This window comes from Sciurus carolinensis, chromosome 7 (genome assembly GCF_902686445.1).
Source record: "Sciurus carolinensis chromosome 7, mSciCar1.2, whole genome shotgun sequence".
Classification (NCBI taxonomy): Eukaryota; Metazoa; Chordata; class Mammalia; order Rodentia; family Sciuridae; genus Sciurus; species Sciurus carolinensis.
The window spans coordinates 74,466,419-74,488,252 of NC_062219.1; the positions used below are offsets into that span (position 1 = coordinate 74,466,419).

At 32.9% G+C, this 21,834-nt stretch overlaps 1 protein-coding gene across 9 annotated transcripts in view; it reads right to left on the bottom strand.

Annotated features, from left to right (window-relative positions):
• Orc3 (origin recognition complex subunit 3) overlaps positions 1-21,834 on the bottom strand; it is a 73,549-nt gene that overhangs the window by 39,390 nt on the left and 12,325 nt on the right. For 8 of the 9 annotated variants that reach the window (XM_047557207.1, XM_047557205.1, XM_047557203.1 and 5 more), the window contains exons 4-11: positions 20,669-20,813; positions 17,551-17,655; positions 16,416-16,564; positions 15,110-15,243; positions 12,741-12,900; positions 10,944-11,057; positions 7,156-7,289; positions 6,625-6,688 (exon numbers count right to left, since the gene is read on the bottom strand). In XM_047557207.1, the coding sequence (XP_047413163.1) occupies positions 6,625-6,688; positions 7,156-7,289; positions 10,944-11,057; positions 12,741-12,900; positions 15,110-15,243; positions 16,416-16,564; positions 17,551-17,655; positions 20,669-20,813 (1,005 nt within the window). The remainder of the gene's footprint in view (positions 1-6,624; positions 6,689-7,155; positions 7,290-10,943; positions 11,058-12,740; positions 12,901-15,109; positions 15,244-16,415; positions 16,565-17,550; positions 17,656-20,668; positions 20,814-21,834) is intronic. The other variant, XM_047557201.1, reaches the window with a different exon arrangement.

Genomic DNA, 21,834 nt, shown 5'->3' on the forward strand with positions numbered 1-21,834 from the left:
TGTTAGGCTTTCTAGAAATACTTGAATTAAGTACATAAATTGATTTCCTTAAATGAAGCATATGAAATTGGTCACTCATTAATATTCAAAATATGCTGAGCATAATGTAACCTCTCCTTGACAGGACAGGATCAACATGAAGAGCATCACTAGTAATTACTCATTAGTAGCAATATAGCAATATAGACAGTGTAGGTGGTAGAGAAATAGACCTAACCTTAGATATGGTATTGGGACTTGATTTTTTTTCCCCTATAGTCACTTCAGAATAAGGTGTGTGTGTGTGTGTGTGTATGTTTAAGTACACAATGACAAAATTATACATATAATTTTATTATATTTATATATAATTTTATTTGATGGGAAGAAGAGGACAGTTTCCCTTTCTTTAATTAGAACAATAGAACGTACCTGGGCTGCTAGACATGGCAACCTAAATGCAAAGGCTGAAGCTGCCTCATACAATTTTCCTAAGACTTCTACAAATTACCATTACTATTTATTTGCCACGGTATCTGAAAACTCCATTTTGGATTTCTCAAACACTAATAAGAACCTTAGGCACCTTGTTGTCATCTTTAACTAATTCTCAATGAAGTATTTTACAAAGTATATGGGGTTTTGATGTCAGGCCAAGATATTAATGCCACATCATACTTTTACTACTTGTGACATTTTAGACAGGCAAGTTACTTAATCATTTGTGATTCTTCTCATCTACACAAGGATTTTAAAAAAACTGTCTTATGTGGGGGCTGTATTGCACAATGAGACAATGCATAAAAACTACTTACTAATTGGGAAAAGCTGCTAACATTCCCACACATTCCCCAACCCCAAACATTTGCACAAAAGGTATAAAAGGAAGAGTTTTTCACTATTTAAAAACCTTAGTATTGGGCTGGGAACATAGCTCAGTTGGTAAAGTGCCTGCCTTGCATGTACAAGGCCCTGAGTTCAATCCACAGCACCATTTTAAAAAACAAAACAAAAAAAAAAAAGGGGGAAATTTTAGGATTTAGCCAAGCATGCCTATAATCCCAGCAGCTCCGAAGGAGGCTGAGGCACAAGGACTGAAAGTTCAAAGCCAGTCTCAGCAACTTAACAAGGCCCTAAGCAACTTAAGGAGACCCTGTCTCAAAATAAAAAGGGCTCAATCATGAAATTCATCTGGAAGAATAAGAAACCCAGAATAGCTAAAGCAATCCTTAGCAGGAAGAATGAAGCAGGGGGTATTGCAATACCAGAACTTCAACTATACTACAAAGCAACAGTAACAAAAACGGCATGGTATTGGCACCAAAACAGACAGGTAGATCAATGGTTCAGAATAGAAGACACGGACACAAACCCAAATAAATACAATTTTCTGATACTAGACAAAGGAGCCAAAAATATGCAATGGAGAAAAGATAGCCTCTTCAACAAATGGTGCTGAGAAAACTGGAAGTCCATATGCAACAGAATGAAACTAAACCCCTATCTCTCACCCTGCACAAAAATCAACTCACAATGGATCAAGGACCTTGAAATCAGACCAGAGACCCTGCATCTTAAAGAAGAAAAAGTAGGTCCAAATCTTCAACTTGTTGGCTTAGGATCAGACTTCCTTAACAGGACTCCCATAGCACAAGAAATAAAAGCAAGAATCAACAACTGGGATAGATTTAAACTAAATAGCTTTCTCTCAGCAAAGGAAACTATCAGCAATGCAAAGACAGAGCCTACAGAGTGGGAGAATATCTTTGCCACTCATACTTCAGATGGAGCACTAATTTCCAGAATCTATAAAGAACTCAAAAAACTCTACACCAAGACTACAAATAACCCAATCAACAAATGAGCCAAGGATATGAACAGATGCTTCACAGAAGATCTACAAGCAATCAACAAACATATGAAAAAATGTTCACCATCTTTAGTAATAAGAGAAATGCAAATCAAAACTACACTAAGATTCCATCTCACCCCAATTAGAATGGCGATTATCAAGAATACAAGCAACAATAGGTGTTGGAGAGGATGTGGGGAAAAAGGTACACTCATACATTACTGGTAAGGCTGCAAATTAGTGCAGCCACTCTGAAAAGCAGTGTGGAGATTCCTTAGAAAACTTGGAATGGACCCACCATTTGACCCAGCTATCCTACTCCTCAGCCTATACCCAAAGGACTTAAAATCAGCATACTACAGAGATACAGCCACATCGATGTTCATAGCTGCTCAATTCACAATAGCCAGACTGTGGAACCAACCTAGATGCCCTTCAATTGATGAATGGATAAAGAAACTGTGGTATATATATATATACAATGGAATATTACTCAGCCATAAAGAATGATAAAATTATGGCATTTGCAGGCAAATGGATGAAATTGAAGAATATCATGCTAAGTGAGATAAGTCAATCTCAAAAAACCAAAGGACGAATGATCTCACTGATAAGCAGATGATGATATATAATGGGGGGTGGGAGGGGGGCAAGAATGGAGGAAGGAGGGACTGTATAGAGGGAAAAGAGAGGTGGGGGGGGGATAACAGAATGAATCAAACATCATTACCCTATGTAAATGTATGATTACACAAATGGTATGCTGTTACTCCATGTACAAACAGAAACAACATGTATCCCATTTGTTTACAATAAAAATATATTAAAATAAAAAAAAAAACCAAGACACTTAGAAAACAAAACAAAATAAAACAAAACAAAACAAAATAAAAAGGGCTGAGGAAGTGGCTCCATGGTTAAGCACCCCTGGATTCATACCCTAGTACCAAAAGACAACAACAACAAAAAAGAAAACCAAAACCTTATTATTTAAAAGCTGAGTGGTTTTGTATTATCAGATAATGAACGCAATTATGCAAATATGTTGTGAGATCACAATCTTTAAAGCTGTCCTCAGTATCTGACTTGAAGCAATTTAAAGCAAACAAATATTAATAAAAATTGGATCTTTGTAATTATAGTGAATTTCAAAGTTCTGCATAAGACACTTGATATTTTAATTTTTCTGAAATACATTTTCATAAGTTAAGGGTTTTTCTGGCTTTTTTTCCCCTTTTTTTGAGACAGGGTTTCCCTAAGTTACTTAGGGCCTAGCTAAATTGCTAAGGCTGGTCTCAAATGTCCTATCCTCCTTCCTCAGCCTCCCAAGTCATTGGGATTACAGGCATGTACCACCGTGCCCAGCTTCACAAATTAAGGTTTTAAAAATTGGAAGGTTAAAAAATATCTAATTACCAAAGCACTACAGTACAAAACATATAAAAATATACCCAGTCCTTTATCTTGCTGTTTCATCTACAACTCAGAACTGTGTAACATAATAACTAATATATCTTCAATTAAATTAATTTAGTGCCAAACCTAATTTGGCACTAAAAATTTTAATGAGCCTAAATAATTTAACCAGACAAAAAGTTTTTATTAATACATTAAATAAAAAGTAAACGAAATCATAGAATCCTGGAGCCAAAAGGAAACTTGAAGATTATGTGGTAAAATTTGTAACTTTGAAAGCTACAGAGATATCAGAAGTTTGAAAGATGGAAGATTGTGCAAATTTATTCTGAATTATCACTTTTACCACTGTACTCAGATGCACTGTACAATTATTTTGGGGACAGACTATTCAGAAATGCAAAACTGCACAGAATCTTTAGTATTTCATCAGCTAATTCCTGGCATTCTAAAGACCCATTTTGGTAAAATTCCTAGTGAATCTTCTATAAATGTACAAGGTTCAGTCAGCTGAATTTTTTCATTTTAAAAAAGTTTATTAAATACAAAGCTGGCATATTGTTCAAAAACAGTTCTATAATTTGCAGTCCATTATTTGTGAGGAAGTGGGAAGGTTTTTTTTAAACACTTAAGCCCAGTCAGAGCATAAAAAGAAATCAATCATTTCTTTGGATTAGAACATAATTGGTTCTCAAAGTCTGGTTTCCAGGTCAGCATCACCAATATTACCTAGAACCTCACAGAAATGCAAATTTTTGGGCCCCAATATTGTTCTGGGGAAGGAGTCCAGAAATCTGTACTTTCACTAGCCCTCTGGGTGAGTCTGATGCACACTAAAGTTTGGGAGCCTTTGGTTTGGTTCATCCAAGGCATATTTTTAAAGCAGGAATAGTCAAGATAAAATGAATGTGAATTTCCCTGGTGTGTATTTTTAGGCCAAGCTCTTAGAAATCTACAAATTACCTTTACTATTTACTGTAAAAATTGATACAAAATTTTTGTAATTGATATAGTTTAGGATTTTTGTAATTTACGATTTATATATCCCAAATTATGTTATGTTTGCATAACAGTTATTATATATCTTATATATAGTATGTATATTATAATATATAAACCATGCATTCATATTGATAGCTTAGTTTTTATAACAAAATGCACAACATAATATTATTTGCACATGTAAAAGTTCCATTATTATATTTGTTTTCAACTTGCTTTCAGTTACTGAATAAGCTTTGATTATCACTAACTCTGAGCAAATCATAGTAGGAATTATTCCATTCTATAGACAAGGAAATTAAGGTTTAAATAAGGTTAAGTGATTTTTTTTTTAAGTACACATAGCTAGTAAGCAGCTGGAGTTCAAATGTAAGATTTCTGACATCGAGATCAGAATTTTGCTGTGTATCATGCAGTACCACATTACTGAATATCATGTATTTCTACAAAATTTATAAAAAAGAAGCATTACGAGGAGGATAAAATATTCAAAGTTGCTTTTATTCTAAACTAAAAAAAAAAAAAAAAATACTCATTATTATTTTTTTTCCCCACAGATATTTTCTGTCCTTTGACTTAACCAGGTAAACTACAGATAACATTTTTAGGGTAAGGGTACAATCATGTGCTTATTCATATTTCTCACTGCTTAAATCTCAAGAAAGTACATACTTAAAGGATAAAATATGCAATCCTAAAATCAGTACAGCAAAGATAATAACAAGCAAGGCTGACAATGCAACAAGTATGGTATAAATGAAATGCTTAGAAAAAAAAAAGCACTGGAAAACAAAAATATCAGGCCATTTCTAAAATAGGTTAAACATTCCCTTCCTCTGTTAACTTAAAATTAAAGTGTACTCTAAAAACTCTATTCCTGGCTTCTGAAAATATACTCTTATAGATGTTCTAGAAGGAAATGCACTGGGCAACTCACTGACTCAGCAAAGACCTAAACTAGGTAATTTAAAAAGATTCAGTATCCACACACATATCCTTTCCCACTGCTTCTTAAATTTCCTTTCAACTAGAATTACCTGCATTGTGATTTAAGGACTTCCTATACTACTCTTGAAAAAGTTACGTGTATAATTAAAATGATTACTGAACCTAATCTAGAGGTGCTTTTATATCATGGCCCAATGTGGATTCTGCAATAGATAATAATTGTTTAATCGAAGCCATTCTCAGTATTTTGAGATTTTTATATCGTAGGTAAAACTACAGAACATGGGTCCTCTCAGATCTAATACTATTTTGTTCAAAATTTGGAAACAGCTGTGGATATAGCTAAGTGGTAAAACATTTGCCTAGCATGTATGAGGCCCTAGGTTCGACACCTGACACTGGAAAAATAAATAAAGAAAAATTAAAAGTAAAAATTTGAAAACAGTAATGTATCAGCAAAACTCACACTTAGCACTAGGGCTTACCTTCAAGCTCATCTTAATTTTATCATAATTTTCTAGCAACTTTTTTCTTAGAAAGGCATGAGGAGTATGAAATGAGACTTATGTTTCTAAATGTCCATCAGTAAGGAACTTATTAAATAAAATGAAGAGACACTCATTCAACAGAATACTGTACCACTTTTTAGTACAAACAGAAGGATTTCCGAGATTAAGTGTAAAACAAAACAAGGCTACCAAATAGTGTTATCCTATACTTTAACTTCCTTAAGAAGGAGAGAGTCCCAAAATATACATAATTACTTGTATACATGGAGACTAACTCTAGAATGATATAAGAGAGTAGTAGTAACACTGGGTGTATCTAGGGAAAGGAAATGGGTAGTTAGCAGATAGAGGTAAAGGGCTTTTCTCTATTACCTTTGCCTTATGAATCATGTATCATGTCCAAGTATAAACCAAGAAAAAAAAACTCCTTCTTTTGATATTCCCTCTCTTAGATGGCTAACTCATAACTTTTAAAGCTCATTATTTGTTAATATATCTTCAAATCAAATCAATACCCACTCAACAGTATGTGACTGAGCCATTTGGCTTCTACATGCTTTCATTAGTCTTTAAAAGAACATTAAAATGAGATTGCCTGCAGATTCCAAAACTGCTATGTCAAAAGAAATCCACATAGATCTCTACATAGATCAAAAAGTGCTTCCAAAATAGATCATAAGAGAAATCAAGTGTCCTTAATATTTTTTTCTTGATAAGAAAAATCTTATCTTTCAGAGCTGAGATTTTGTTATCTTTAATATTCACATTCCTAACTACCAATATTCAGAACTTCACTGTACAAACATTTGTATATACAAATATATATTATAAAATTAACTCAATAAATGTTTATGTGCATATTCTTTTACACGAAGGAAAAAACAGGAGAATGAAACTGAAACAAATTCACATTCCTACCTTCAAAAATCTCTCATTAGTCAACAGTGCAACTTGCTTTTCTGAAGCTTGCTTTTCCACATACCTAAAAAATGTTACCATCCCATACACAAAAAGAGAAAATTGAACATTTTACATATTTAAATAACATTGGGAAAAATAATAACTACCTAGATTGGTAGCCATATTTGTTTCATTTCTTCTCAAAAATAAATTTAAGGTGACAGTGATGGTTTAATGGTAATTTTTAAGTCCTTATATCAGCTACACTTAAGACTCTAATCATAAGAAAAGGTCACATAAGCCAGAAATAATAAATACTATTTCTACAAAGTAACTCTGAAAATTATGTTCTTTTGAAATAATATTTTCCTTTATGCCAATTTTTCAAATCCAACAAAGAAACCCCGTCACTAAAAACAATATGGTCTTAAATTGTGCTCAACAAAATAAAAAAATTTTCTATTCTTTACTTCAAAAACAACTGTATCCAAGTTCCTTATATTTCCAAAAAATAGTATATCTGTGTTAAATATGTACTTCTCTTTTTACCGTCTAAATGATGGAAGACGACGGATGTTTTCACATTGATTAACTGATAAAAAATTTATTCTTCTCTTGGCTTCTGGGAGACTGCAGCACAGAACACTTAGGGGCTGGGAATAAAAATGCTCTAGTAGAGAAAGCTGAAAGAAATGTTAAGATTAAACGTATTTATTATATTTTGGCAATAAATCTTTTGCCCTATTTCTGCTCAATATTAAGCTTCTTTTAAAAACGTATGGCACTAATATATTTAATAATTCCATAACACTGCAAACAACACATAAATGACTATAAACTTCTAATATTTTTAAGGCTCCAATTTTGTGGACAAGATCAGAAATAATAATCTCAGAAATATAAACTAAAAGAAACTAATATAAATGGATAGATCAGTTATCTGCAGAAATAATTTACAAAATGACTATACATGTGATATGGACGGGACTGGGATGTGACCTTGGTCTAACAGATGCCCCAATATTCATAAGAAGACAAATACCAATCTAAAACTAGTATAAAATCTGGTCTGTTACAATAATAAAAATGGCACATGATAAAAGTGTACCTACTGATAAAAAATAATGAAAATTTATCTCTGCAAATTCAGATTTATTCAATGGAGAAAATACAGTACAGTGTCTGTTAGATTAAGTATTCGAAGAGTAGAATGCTGTGGTTTCCACAGAAGGAAGAATAATTTTCCAAATTCTAACATTTCTTGCAAGACAAATTTAATAAGAGTACCCAAATGTTCATTACTCTGATTCTAAACAATCTTCTCAGGACCAGTATTGCTTTTCCTCTTACTAGAAATACAGTTCCTTAAATAAACATTTGTTTTGTTTGTTCTTTTTGGTTCCTCTGAAGTACATCTTTCTGATTACTGGAAAAAGAGAATTCTCCACAACAAATTAACATGCTAAGTTATATATCAATTTTAAAGTATTAGGTTAGCATGAACCAGTAAACTTGGACCTGATCCTTCTTAGGTATACAGATGAATTTCTGAGCCTAGAGAGCTGAGGAAGAGATAGTCAAGGCTAAAACAAATCTTTCAAAATGGCCTGTTAATCTCTAAGGCTGTAAGGCAAAGGGACAGCCTAAGGTAGAAACAACTACAAAACAGAAAGCAACTGTTCATGCCAAGTGATAAATTATTTTTGAACATATTAATATAATCACCTCTTTTGCAAATTAATCTTTTCCAATTATACTAATGTGATAGTACCTGTTCCAATGTTAACACTACTTTTTAAACATTAGAAAAATAAAAACCAAAAAGGGACATGCTTGGGAAAAGAATGGGAGGACAGCACATGCATTATAGTAGAGCTATATAAATAGGATAAGACCCCAATTATCCACTTAGCTACTTTGTCCAAGTATTTTCAATACCTATTCAATTATCAAGTTGGTTAACGTATCAGTCTAATGGGGGGGAGGGCTTAAACACATACAGAATGATTACACGCTCTATTGCACCTCCTCACAGGATTTACAAATATTTTCCACTGACAATTAGGAAAAATGGACAAATACTCTGAAGCCTAAAGACTGCCACTTGTTATCTACTGGACTCTGGCCAAGCTACTTAAGCTAAATCTCAATTGCTTCATGTACAAAACTGAAGACAATATACATTAAATGTCTGACACAAAGGAAGTGCTTAGGAAATCATCAGGAACCTATAAAATCATCTTATCTGATCCCCTTATTTTACAGGTGAGAAAACTGAGACCCAAGATTACATAACTTGGTTAACATCCTTTTCTATATTCACTTTCTAAAGGTATTAGAGACTCTGGTTTATATTTCCTGAAACTATTTCTTTTGACTTCACTGGTACTCTACTTTCTATTGACTTTCCTTGTTTTCAGTCTCTTTTTTAATTGCTCAGTCTTACATGTCAGCTTGCCTTAGGGTTCTACCCTTAATATTTTCTCACATCAAATGACACTTCATCCTTATCACATGACCCTAACCACCACCTTTTAAATAAATACTAAATATCAATGCTTACTCCCAATCTTTCTCCCAAGCACCAAATCTTTATATTCAAAACCCTCCTAAATTAATCACATGCAAAAATCAACCAAAAACCAAAACAAAAAAATCCCCAGTCTTTTCTCACAACAAATTTGCTGTTCGTTCTGGACATGTGCAATTAATGGTACCAACCTCCAATTCATCTGCCAAGCTAGAGCCTGTGTACCACCTTGTTCGTCTTACATGCCCTACCATTAGAAAGTGACAAGGTTGTTGATTCATTCTCACATGTTTCTTTCTCTCTAGTTCCATTATCATCACATTAATGTAGGTCCTTGTCAGATTTTGTCTGGATTACTACAATAGTTTTCTAATATAACAGATCTCCCTTCCTCTACTATTGCCTTTGCCTGAAATATTCTTCCAATTTTGACCTGGCCAATTCCTGTTAAGACACACTTTTATTCTCCTATGGAACCCCAAGGCATGTTTCTTTCACAACACTTTCTACTCAAAACTATAATTATGGGTTTACTCTTCTGCCTCCCTCACTAGAAAATGTGCGATTTGAAGGCAGAGTCACCTTTTTCGTCTGTGTATCTAGGACTCAGCACGGTGCTTGGCTTACCACAGGCTCTTGATATATATTTATGAGTAAATAAATGAATGAAATGAATTAGAGAAGAAATTTAGAAGGCTATTATATTTCAATATCATTTAATTTCATATATTGCTAAGGTAATAATGCTTTCTTGATTTAAAATACTCTTTAAATAGTCAATATTAAAAAAAAGGACATGTATAGACCAATAAGAAACCAATATAGTATTTCATGTACTGCAAGAACACCTAAGAGAAATAGGTTATCCTCTTCAAAGCACTACACAAAAATGAGTATTATCATATGGCACTTTTGCACTGAAGGTTACAACATCTAGATCTTAATGAACTTGACCATGTTAACAATGACTACTCTGTGCTAAGATAATTTAGTTATTTGCTAATAGTAGGAAATAATATTAACATTTAAACAACTTGAGAATAGGGTCTTTTTTATGTTGAGGAAATATTATGATGTTAAATTAAAAAATTAACTTCTAGCAATTCATGAAAACCTAATGAAAATGCATTTCCAACATACAAGAATACACACACAAACACATACATGCATGTGCAAAGGACATCAAACTATAGTGTACAATATGTTTTTTAAAAAATATTTAAAAAAATTTTTTTAGATGTTGATAGACCTTTATTTTTATTCATTTATTTATATGCAGTGCTAAGAATTGAACCCAGTGCCCCACACATACTAGGTAAGTGCTCTACCACTGAGTCACAAACCTGGTCCCTACAATCTATGTTTGAATAATCCAGACACTACAAATATGCAGCAGCAGCAGAGACCACATATGACATGCAAAGCTTAAAATGTTTACTCTCTGGCCTATTATAAAAGTTAATTCATCCCTTCCACATGGCATTTCTTAGGTAGAAAATCTGTAAGCTTTGAGAGCTGTTAGCAAGTTCTAAAACATGTCCTTTCCTCTCCACCCCTCAAATGTTTCAGAATCACTGGAACAAAGAGCACTTTTTTCCATTATTGATATCCTAACTAATGTATCCTCTACATTTTGCTTCAAGGTGATAAAAGAATGGTAGAACCCAGAATAAAATAACATGAATTTATTTATTCTAGATTTTGACACTTAAAATGCCTCAATTACCACACTAATTAAAGTCAGTCTGAAATAACATTCCAATTATTTAGAAACAACTTGTGAGTTGCTAACTCATCAGTGTCTTACCTGAAGTCCTTTTACAAAGTTTCGAATTGAAAAATCATGATACAAAAAGATGTTGGTTAGAATCTGTAACACTTTTTCACTTATTTTAAAGGGAAACTGAGTTGTAAGAAGTAGCTGAAAGAGATAAAGGGTGTGAAGGAGAGACACAGTCCTTATTATTCTTTACTCTTTTAAAAGATAACATGTAAATAATAAGACAAAGAATGAGACAGTGAATATGACACAATGAATTTGAAAACAACAGTAGATAGTTTTTTTTCAGGTCAAATATCAACAAAAACTTTAATTTATACAATGTTAACAACAATGAAAGGAATTTATACAACAGGAGCAATATCCTTAGAATCAAAGATATCCACCATTCTCCATTTAATTCCTAATTTTTAGAAATACTGCCTATTGACTATATAGTCCTTTTTTCTCACACCAGAAACCACTGAAGAAGTTGCAGGTTTTGGCAATTTGTTTCTAGGGAAGATTTCTTTTTCATCCCTGATTCAACATCATGAAGAGTAACAGAATAGGTACTAATGAGTTAGGCACAGTAGCACATGCCTGTAACCCCAGTAGCTCGGGAGGCTGAGGCAGGAGGATCACAAGTTCAAAGTCAGTCTCAGAAAAAGCGAGGTGCTAAGCAACTCATTGAGACCCTGCCTCTAAATAAAATATAAAATAGGGCTAGGGATGTGGCTTAGTGGTTGAGTGCCCCTGAGTTCAATCCCTAGTACCAAAAAAAAAAAAAGAAAAAAGAAAAAAAGAATAGGTACTGTTGAATAAGAAACACAAAACTAATATATTTTTATTTTAAAGCTATAGAACCTGAATTTGTATTAAGTGGTTAATTTTCAAAGATGTGATATTTCACATCTTAAAATGAAAAATCATATTAGGTTTCTCAGTTGAAGACCAACTGAATTTGGCTATAGCCAAGCTATATTAAATGTTTCACCTGGAAAATTTTCCTCAGAAGTGTCAATAAATCAGATGGGTATCGCTTTTATGAAAAAAGTATAGAGGTGATTAGTAAATAAGTGGATTGGTTGTCACTAGTTTACCTTACACAAGCAGCATAAACAAATCTTAAAGGAGTCTAGAAAAAGAAAATCTGTGTAAGGTCAACACTAAATCTTAAAGGAGTCTAGAAAAAAAATCTGTAGGTCAACACTAAAGGTATGCAGTGCATACCTGCAGCTTAGGAGGCTAGGGCAGGAGAATTTTGAGTTCAAAGGCAGCCTCAGCAACTTGGCGAGGCCCTAAGCAATTCAATGAGATCCTACCTCTAAATAAAAATAGAAAAACAGGCTGGGAATGTGGCTCACATATTTCTAATTAAGATTGAAACATACAAGTTAATGCCTGATAAAGTTCTAGCATTTATCTATTCTCAAGAGAAACATGACAATCAGGAAAGAGTCCACTAAATACTTCAAATCATTTTATATAAAATGTAAAATCAACACTTATTGGTATTGTTACTAGCAAGTCTATACATTCTGTAAAAGTTTATTTTTAAGGGTCTATAATTTTCCTATAATTTATCTATAATAGATAAAAAAGATAAATGTACAGATAGAAATAATCACTCATTTCATAAAGCTTGTATTTTATCTGAACAGGCAGTTCTATTCAAATATCAGTATAAAATTCTAAAATCATTAAATAAAAATATGTAAAGATATATGCTTATATAAAGTATAAAGTACTCTGAAAGATTTAGAGATTTATCATTTACATACACAATTATTCCTGGACATTTTCCTTTCATCCCATGTCACTGGTAAAACTTTTTCTTTTTACCTTATCAAGTACTGTTGTCAGGTGCTCCTTGCAAGGTAAAGACTGGAACAGTTCTATACATAACAGAGATGATACTGCATGAGGAAGCAATCGGTGGATGATAATAGGAGATGTGGCGATCCCGAAAATGAGTATTAGTGGAAATTCATGCAGATGTTGACTAATTTTCAAAATATAAAAATGAAATTTCTTTAGCAAATATATTTCAACACATCATATTGCAAGATAAGACTAGCTTTATTTTAATGCCTACTTTAAAGACATTAATAATGATTCTAAATACTAATATTTTCTGTCATTCATTTTCTTGTTAAAAGTAATGCAAAAGGTTTTTCTCCTGACAGTATAGCTCTGAAATCAATCTGTTAATGATTGCTTTCTTTTTTATAAATAAGGTCACCAGGTCTGAAAAGATCAAGTGCTTCCCCCAAAGGTTATAAAATGTCAATTAACTGAAAATGTGAAGTATCAGCCTCACCTACAGTCTTTCTCACAGTTGGCCATCTAGTTTATGTTTTCAGAGTTCAGTGACATGAACTGAAGTTCACTAACTTTCAAGGTAGCTTATTCTATGTATGGACACTTTAAAAAAGACATTCTGTTACCCAGCCATAACAGCTAAGTTAGAAAATGTTTCTTACACATATGTAAGACATCTTTTTATTGGACATCACTAAAAATGTTCCTTCCTTCCTTGCATTCTCAAATTCTCAAACATACCAAACATAATATATTCTTAGCATTACCAGGATAAACACAAATGACTTCTACAGAGTAAAATGGCACTATTTTTGAAGGCTACTAAAAGTCAGAGCCCTGTGTATCATGGTTGATGATTCTGCCCACTCTTCCTGCTAGCTCCTGCCTTGTAGCAGTCTAGCTGTGTGCAGTTCTATTTTCATAGGAGTAAAGTACCTGAAGTTTCATTATCATAAATTTTTCTTTAGTTTTGATGGCTAATGTGGTCCTAGGTCTAAGCTATAAAAAAAAATAGTTTTTTTTTTTTTTTTTTTTTTTGGTTAATATGCTATACTGTGTGCACTTTCCCAGCATGGTAAGTACAGTGTTAGCATTAAGAAAAGTCCTGAGTCAGGGGTCTAAGGATGCAGCTTAGAGATAGAACACTTGCCTAGTGCTAGCATGCTTGAGGCCCTGAGTTTGAACCCCAGCAGTGCAAAAACTAAAATGCACTAAAGAAGTCTTAGACTCTTAAAAGAGTTATTGGAGGGAAAATATACTATCAAAATAATAATTTTTAGTATGTTAGTAAATTATAACTCCATATAGCTTTAGGCAATTGTAACTATAACTATGATGGCAAGTTGACATATAGAACACACCAAAGTAATTATATCCTAAAATGCATACTATGAGAAATACATGTCATGGAGTTTTAAAATAGATTAGTTACTTCAATTCTTAGTCTCACATGATTACCTTGAAGATTCAATGACATTACTGTTATGGTTTGGATATTTAATGTCTCCTGAAAAGCTTGTGTGTTAAGCAACAAAAGAATGTTTAGAGGTGAAATGATTATGAGAGCTGTAACCTGATTAGTGGATTAATCCATTTGATGGATGACTTTAAAGGACTAGTGGGCTTGGTAAAAACAGGCAGGTATGGGGTTGCCCAAATGTGGTAGGTCACTGGGGGTGTGCCCTTGAGCTAAATCTTATTCCTAGCCTCTCTCTCTTTTTCTGTGCTTCCTGGCTAACAAGAGCTTAGCAGTTTTCTTCCACCATGACCTTTTCCTATGGTGTTCTGCCTCACCTTGGACCCCGAGGAATGAAGTCAGCCAACTATGGACTGAACCTGTGAACCTCTAAAACCATGAGCCCAAAACAAACTCCCACCTCTAAGTTGTTCTTGACAGGTATTTTGGTGAGTGATGAAAAGCTGACTAACCCAATCACAAAAGTAGTTTCTTACTAGAAATATCACATAACATAAGATGACTTAGAAAACATTGTTGGTCAGTAAAGCTATATGTAACCCAGAACCTCTAAAGATAGGTAATGGAAAATAAAGCCTGATAAAAATAACTCAGTCTGCAATAAGTTATCCATTTAATGGACAAATAAGAGACAGACAATCTTGATAAAATACATTAATTTTTTTTTAAATACATTAATTTTAAAATACTTTACCATGATAATTAGTAACAGAAATTTGTCTTTGATTCTCACTCAGGTCAAAAAGCAAATGACAAATCTGGCATGAGATCTTTGAACATTCAATTGTACAGAACTTGAAATAACTACGAATCTCATTAAATTGGTCTTGAAATGAAGATTATGCTTTTTAAGTTAAAAGTACTGCTTTCTTAAAGATAATTTTACCCAACAGTTAAGTGATATGTCATCTACCTGCTGACAATTATGAAGTCTTGGAGTATTTTTGTGGTGAAACTTTCCATGTCCTTTAAGATAAGTACAACAGGAGGAGACTGCCACTGGCTAGAAGTTGTCCGCTTTTTGCCTGGTATTTTTAGGTCTGTCTTCTTTTAAACCGTTATGGAAAGAAGGAATTAAAAGTAAGCCTTATCATCCAAATAATTCTATAATGCCACATGTTGATACATCTCTCTTTATGATTCACAGTGACAGTGTTTCTCTTTTTCCCCCCACAAAATAAAATAGAAACTCCTTTCAATAGTTACTAGCAGAATTTTTCCTTGTCTGACACGGGAATAACAACCAAGAAGAAAAAGGTTCAGTACAATCTATAACTCATAAGAAATATTTATATTTTCTGCTGAGAAAATGACAGAAAAAACATGAGAATAAGAGAAAAATTTCTATAAAATTGATTTTTGTGCTGGTATAAAGTTATATTTTGCTTTGCTTATGCTAAGAACTAGCGCTTTTAATTAAAAAGCATAATGAAAACCACTATTTGCTGCTTTGCTACTATGAAATGTCAAGCTTGAAAAGGATCTTAAATATCTGGTTCAATCCCAATCTTTTAGAATGTCAGACATAAATTGTAAGTAGTGTTTGATTTCTCAAAAATTCAAAATTGAGGATCTAATTAAGGTATTGTAATTAGCATTAGACCTAGTCCCTATATAAATTAAAATGAATCTTTACTTACGATGCCTTCATTAAAAATGTTGATTTAATAATGTCACCACAGTACTTTTTTGCCCGTATCTGGTTACAAAGCATTATAAACTAAGGCTGTGGTTTTATAGCACAAGGAATCACCTATATTTTTAAGACTTCTGAGCATGGAACAAATTACATTCTTAAAAAATAACATATGATCATTCCTCATAGGACCATGTTGACAGTGGCAACTGGCAGCATGGTTCTATCACACAGAAGCAAATTCTGAGGAACTTAAGAGGTAATATATTAAGTTACAGCCACTGTTACAGAGACAGGATTTGCAAAAGAATCAACTCTTGATGCTCTTTTTGTCACTAGATGACATTCTTCCACAAATACAAGGTCCTTGTAAAAATGTAACCACTTACCAGGGATGAGGTTATGTACTAAAAAAAGAACATGATTAAATAAATTCTGGTAGCCTTAGGAAAAATAAAAAAGCTACTATTAAATTGACACCTAGTGCTGCTGTTTATTAGAACCAAAAAAAGTATGTACTATAATTCCAGGCTCCATCAATCACGTGTCAACATTGTGGAAGAGAATCATTGGAGTATATTACCTGTGTGACAGTCATATACCAACTAGAAAGTGAATCCATTGAACAATGTGTCATTTTCTGGGTGACCTGAATACTTTCCTTCTCTTTGGGTTCTGTATCAACACAGCAGTCCAATTGTGAGACCAACTTTTGCAAAAAATGTTTCATATCTGCAAATCACAAAAAGAAGCTTATATCCTTTTAAATTGAAAGCCTTTGAGACTTCTTGATCCATATATTATATTATTTGAGTAGAATGCCTATTTCTACACTTAGCATTAATACAAATAACTTTTAACATATTAATGCTATAATGATACAGAGTTATTAATGCTCTATATCACTCTCTAATACTTAAATTTCATTAGTTCATGCTAAGAACAGATCAAAGTTTATATTATCTACAATAAAAATGTTACCTAAGTAAATGTATTAACATGGAAACTACAAATTATTCTAGAAATAATATGCATTTAAGGTACAATGGACAACAAAAGGATTTCAAGGTTTCTAAAAACAAATCAAAAGTGTTATTTACATGAATTATCTTACTTTTTACAAATCTTCCTTTATAATAATTTTTTAAAGATATTTTTAGGGCATTTACTTAATTCTAATCGGTTTATGAATATGAAAGTAACATACACATAAAAGTACGGTATCAATCCAAATCCAAACAGATTTTACTGTATTAGTGTAACAGCCTTTATGATTTGATGGCTCAGACACTCAAGGTTGGCTCTGCCATGAACATTTCTTTTTAAATCATACTGCCTTTTAAAGTGGGAAAATAAGATGATATATGACTGTAAATACAAGTTTATGAAGCCTACTCTCTATTGATCTAAGAGTTCCCCATTTTCCAGTTCTTAGTTTCCTGTTCCAAACTTTTCACTGGGTTAAGGAATGCATCCTGCAAAATGCATGAACTCCTACTGGCAGTGAAGTTGATATGGCAGGAATGGAGCCAGAAATAAGGAAGCAAATTTGGCAGAGTAATGCATTAGTCGACATTACTTTGGGAGTCACTAAAACTCAGCCTGACTGTGTTCTTTCCACAAATAAAAACAGATTAAGAAAGCCAGAGAGAGAAAGAGAAAAGAACAGAAGAATTCTGTTAACATTTCACCAAGGTATCATGACATTTACATTTTACCTGGACAATCTTTAGCTTGTAATGAGACTACATACGGTGTGACATTATTCTGGAGGGCCTCTGTTAGACTTCTGAATATTAAATCATGATCTGTAACATTCACACCTGTGGGATAATACATCATCAGTATTATATCATCATTTTTAGTAATACTCTAACAACAAAAGGTATTTAACGCATCAAGCAAACTGCCAAGTGAAACATTTTAAAAACATGATTCATAATAGAAACCAAGAAATTTACCACATAGATGAAGAAATATCCATTAACAATAGACTAAAGGCTCATACTATAATGATGCTATAGTTTAGATCCTGAAAGTTTTCGAAAGGCTCATCCAAGTTTTGAAAGTTTAGTCCACAGCTTGTGTTACTTACTGAAAGAGGTTTTACCTCATTCTAATCAGTTTATGAATATGAAAGTAACATACACATAAAAGTGTCATGGAACCGTTAGGAGGTAGGGACTAATGGAAGGATGTTAGATCACTGGGGTGATATCCTTAAAGGGAGGTTGGGACCCTAACCCATTTCTCTCTGCTTCCAGCCAACATGAAGTGAGTAACTTTGTTTTACTATGTGCTCCCCATTAAGATGTACTACCTCAGCATGAGCCCAAAAGCAACAAGCCAAGTGACCACAGACTGAAACCTCTGAAACCATGAGCCAAAATAAACCTTTCTTATAAATCATCTCAGTATCTCAGGATTCCAGTATTAGATATTTTTTGTTCAAAAAAATATGTAGCACAATTCCTCTTTCAAAAAAATTACTATGGATGTGCAGTTAACCTTTGAAAATATCTTAGGAATAATTTCATTACTTTGTCAAATTCATAGAGTTCTTATTATGAGCCTTATGATGTTCCTGACTTAACAACCAAGGAGAATCTAACTATAATTCTATTAGCAATCATTGTACCAGATAAATAGGAAAAGTGTGGACTAAGCTGATTTCTGGGGGTAGAGCCTAAGAACTATTAAACTATTAAAACTATATAATTTTGATATTTACCAAACTCCCAGTTTTCATTTCTGGAAATCAGTTTTAGTGCATAGTAAGAGTTGGGTGGAAATTTCCCTACTACTTAGGGAATAATTCTATTAATTGATATCTTCCCTAACGACAATATGTGATTTCTAGAAAGTTCTTTGGTACTTAGGCAGACATCAGCAGCACACAGTTTCAAACTGTTGTAACACTTCCACTGTTTGGAAAAAGACAAAAATTTCAGAAACATTCATGCAAGCAATAAGCATTGCCCCCTCAAAAGTAAAAACATAAGAATATTAGAAGTTTTTTTTTTTTTAACTTTTTTGAATATTTTTCTTTTGTTTTTCCAGACTATTTTTAAACGGCTATATGTACCTTTTTGAAAACAGTATGTGCAATTGTACGGAATTCTTTTATAATATCATATTATTTCTATCATGCATCATAGTCTGATTGTAATAACGCATGTCTGGACATATTTGGGAGTTCAGTAAAACAATGGCTCATCCTGTCTTTCACTAACTGGCTTTATGAGCTATATAACATTATGTTTCTTAAAACAATAGGTCTGTCTATTGCAAACAGGATAATTAACAACGTCTTTAACTGGAAAAATGTTCTCCTCAAACCATGATTTTGAAAAATGCAATTTCCATTAGTTTTTTCCCTTTTGGCAGGGTTTTAAACCTCTCACAACAAGCTATCAGCCTATCCCTCTTGACTGTACCTCCTTTTCTATTTCTAATTGCTGTGACCTGGCAATAGAAAAACAAAGCAATAGAACAAGTAGTCATCATAGGTCAAAGTTTCTCATCCATAAATGAAAGATGTCTAAAATTATATGGCAGGTTGCACAGGAAGGTTGGTCTTTAGCATTATAAAAACCACTCCATTAAGTCTTTTTTTTTCCTTTTGTACCGGGGATTGAACTCAGGGGCCCTCAACCACTGAGTTACATCCCCAGCCCTATTTTGTATTTTATTTAGAGATAGGGTCTCACTGAGTTGCTTAGTGCCTCACTTCTACTGAGGCTGGCTTAGAACTTTTGATCCTCCTGCCTCAGCCTCCTGAGTTGCTGGGATTACATGCACCACCGAGCCTAATTTCCATTAAGTCTTATTATAAGGGTGGTCCTGAGATCAGCAGTTATGGCAACACCTGGAAACCTATTAGAATTGTAGGTTTTCAGCCCTCACTCCAGACCTATAAGAGCAAAAACCTGTATTGTAATATGGTCCTCTTACAGTTATTTGTACTGACATCACTGTTTGAGAAGCACTATCCTCAATATTAGGAATAAGATTTGTGTTATAAAGAGTATTAGAAGGAATATTAAACAAGAGAATTAATTTCTTATCTTAGAGCCTATTAGTATAACAAATATTAAATAAATAATAAATTGGAAGTGAAATAAAAAACATGTTTGGAACCCAAATAAATTTTACTTTGTTTTCAAAAGGAGAGAAAGAAATCTGCAGGGATATGGCTATAGAAAAGTGGTAGAACGTGTGCTCAGTATGCATGAGGCCCCAGGTTTAATACCCAGCATTAAGAAAGAAGAAAGGGAAAAGTTCAAAACAAATGTTCAATAGAGATGGAATTTTAGTGATGAATATTTAAGAAGTTCACAACTGGCAATATATAAGCAATTTATACACAAGCCATCCAAATTCCTTTGTAGGCAATTAATATAAAAATAATTAAATAATCTGACACTGAAAAACTAAGCACATGGAATGTTATAATCTCACTAAAGATAAGGTTTTTAAAAAATGTACAAAAATCAAATCAGTATATTAACACACTGGTGGTTTACTAACAAATCCAAATCTCATGTACTGGCATAACATATATAAGGAAAAAAGAATAAAGTAAATAGTTTCTCTTGTGGCAAAAAGTTGAAACGAGCACTAGCTGAATCAATTTCTTTTAATTTCAGTGCTATGATCAGTATAATGAAGTTTTATTGGTTTTAAAAGTATGCAAAGCAAACTATAGTTCCTTTAATTTTATAAAGAAAAGACATAAAAGATCTTTATCAGAACAAGTTAGTCCCCATTATTCTCAACAATATAACAAATTAAAAAAATACATGCATATATGAACAAACAGAGAAACATACATACCAAGAACAAGCGCAGCAGCTGGAATTTCTCTATGTTTTATTTGATGGCCCCAGTCTCTTGAATTCTTCCGAAATCCAGAATGAGACTTTTGCAGAAATTCAATTAGATTGTCAAAAAGGTTTTTATTTAATTCTTCCTGTAGTCGCTACAAATAAATCAAAAATACTTTATGAATCATTATTATGAGTAGTTATCTGATATGTCTCTCCTGGTGTTGGGACATTTTAATTTTCTTTTCCATTTGAATGTTCGATAATTTTAGTCTATGAAATAAACTAACAATAGATTAAGAGGAAGAATAAAGTATACAAAAGTATTAACATACAATAAGTCACACAAAGTATGACACTCAAAAGCAAGATGGTTGAAGAGCTACAGAAAGAAATAGGGGCTTAGGATTGCTGAGGGTGTATGAGTATGGGAGCAGTGGCAACATGTTATAAATGGTGGGAGGAAAATTCACCAAAAAAAAGTTATACAGATAAGCTTATTTTATCATTATACAGATAAAAATCTCACAGGTAACAGTCATTAGAAGACCACCTGTGGTAATTTCTGGCTGGGTTAGGTGTCAAGATTCCTAATTTCTTCTTTCAGAGAAAATATTTTTTGTCAGCAGATGGGAGGTATCAGAGAGAAAAGTGTCTGCCTGAGTCTACAGTTTACTAATGTAGACAGATATAAATATATTTTTACAAAGAAGCAGATTTTCAGAGCCATTCCTGTCTCTGAATCTTTCGAAATAACCATCAGGAAATATGATAAAGAAGTATATTTTGGGGTACTCTATTTTGATCTTCCTCACTGATTTTAGAAGAATTATCAATAATTCAATTCAAATATTACATTAAAAATGATTAAAAGACAGATGAAATAAAGTTTTTTCCTTAAATTGCTAGTGATTAGTACCTTGAATTCCCCCATTTAAAAATCCTTCTGATTTACTCATTCAATATTTACTTATCACCTAATGAATGAAAGCACTCTCTATCCTATAAAAGAGGAATTAGGCAAGAAAACTTGCAACTAAAGTGTATGACAACAGATAAGAGCAGGAGCATATAATGTAAACTGAGGAGGTAATATATTTAAATTAAGGTTATTAGCAGATGATGAAGGAGAGATAGGAGACAAAGGAAAGTTAGAAGGAAAGAGGACTTAGGGAT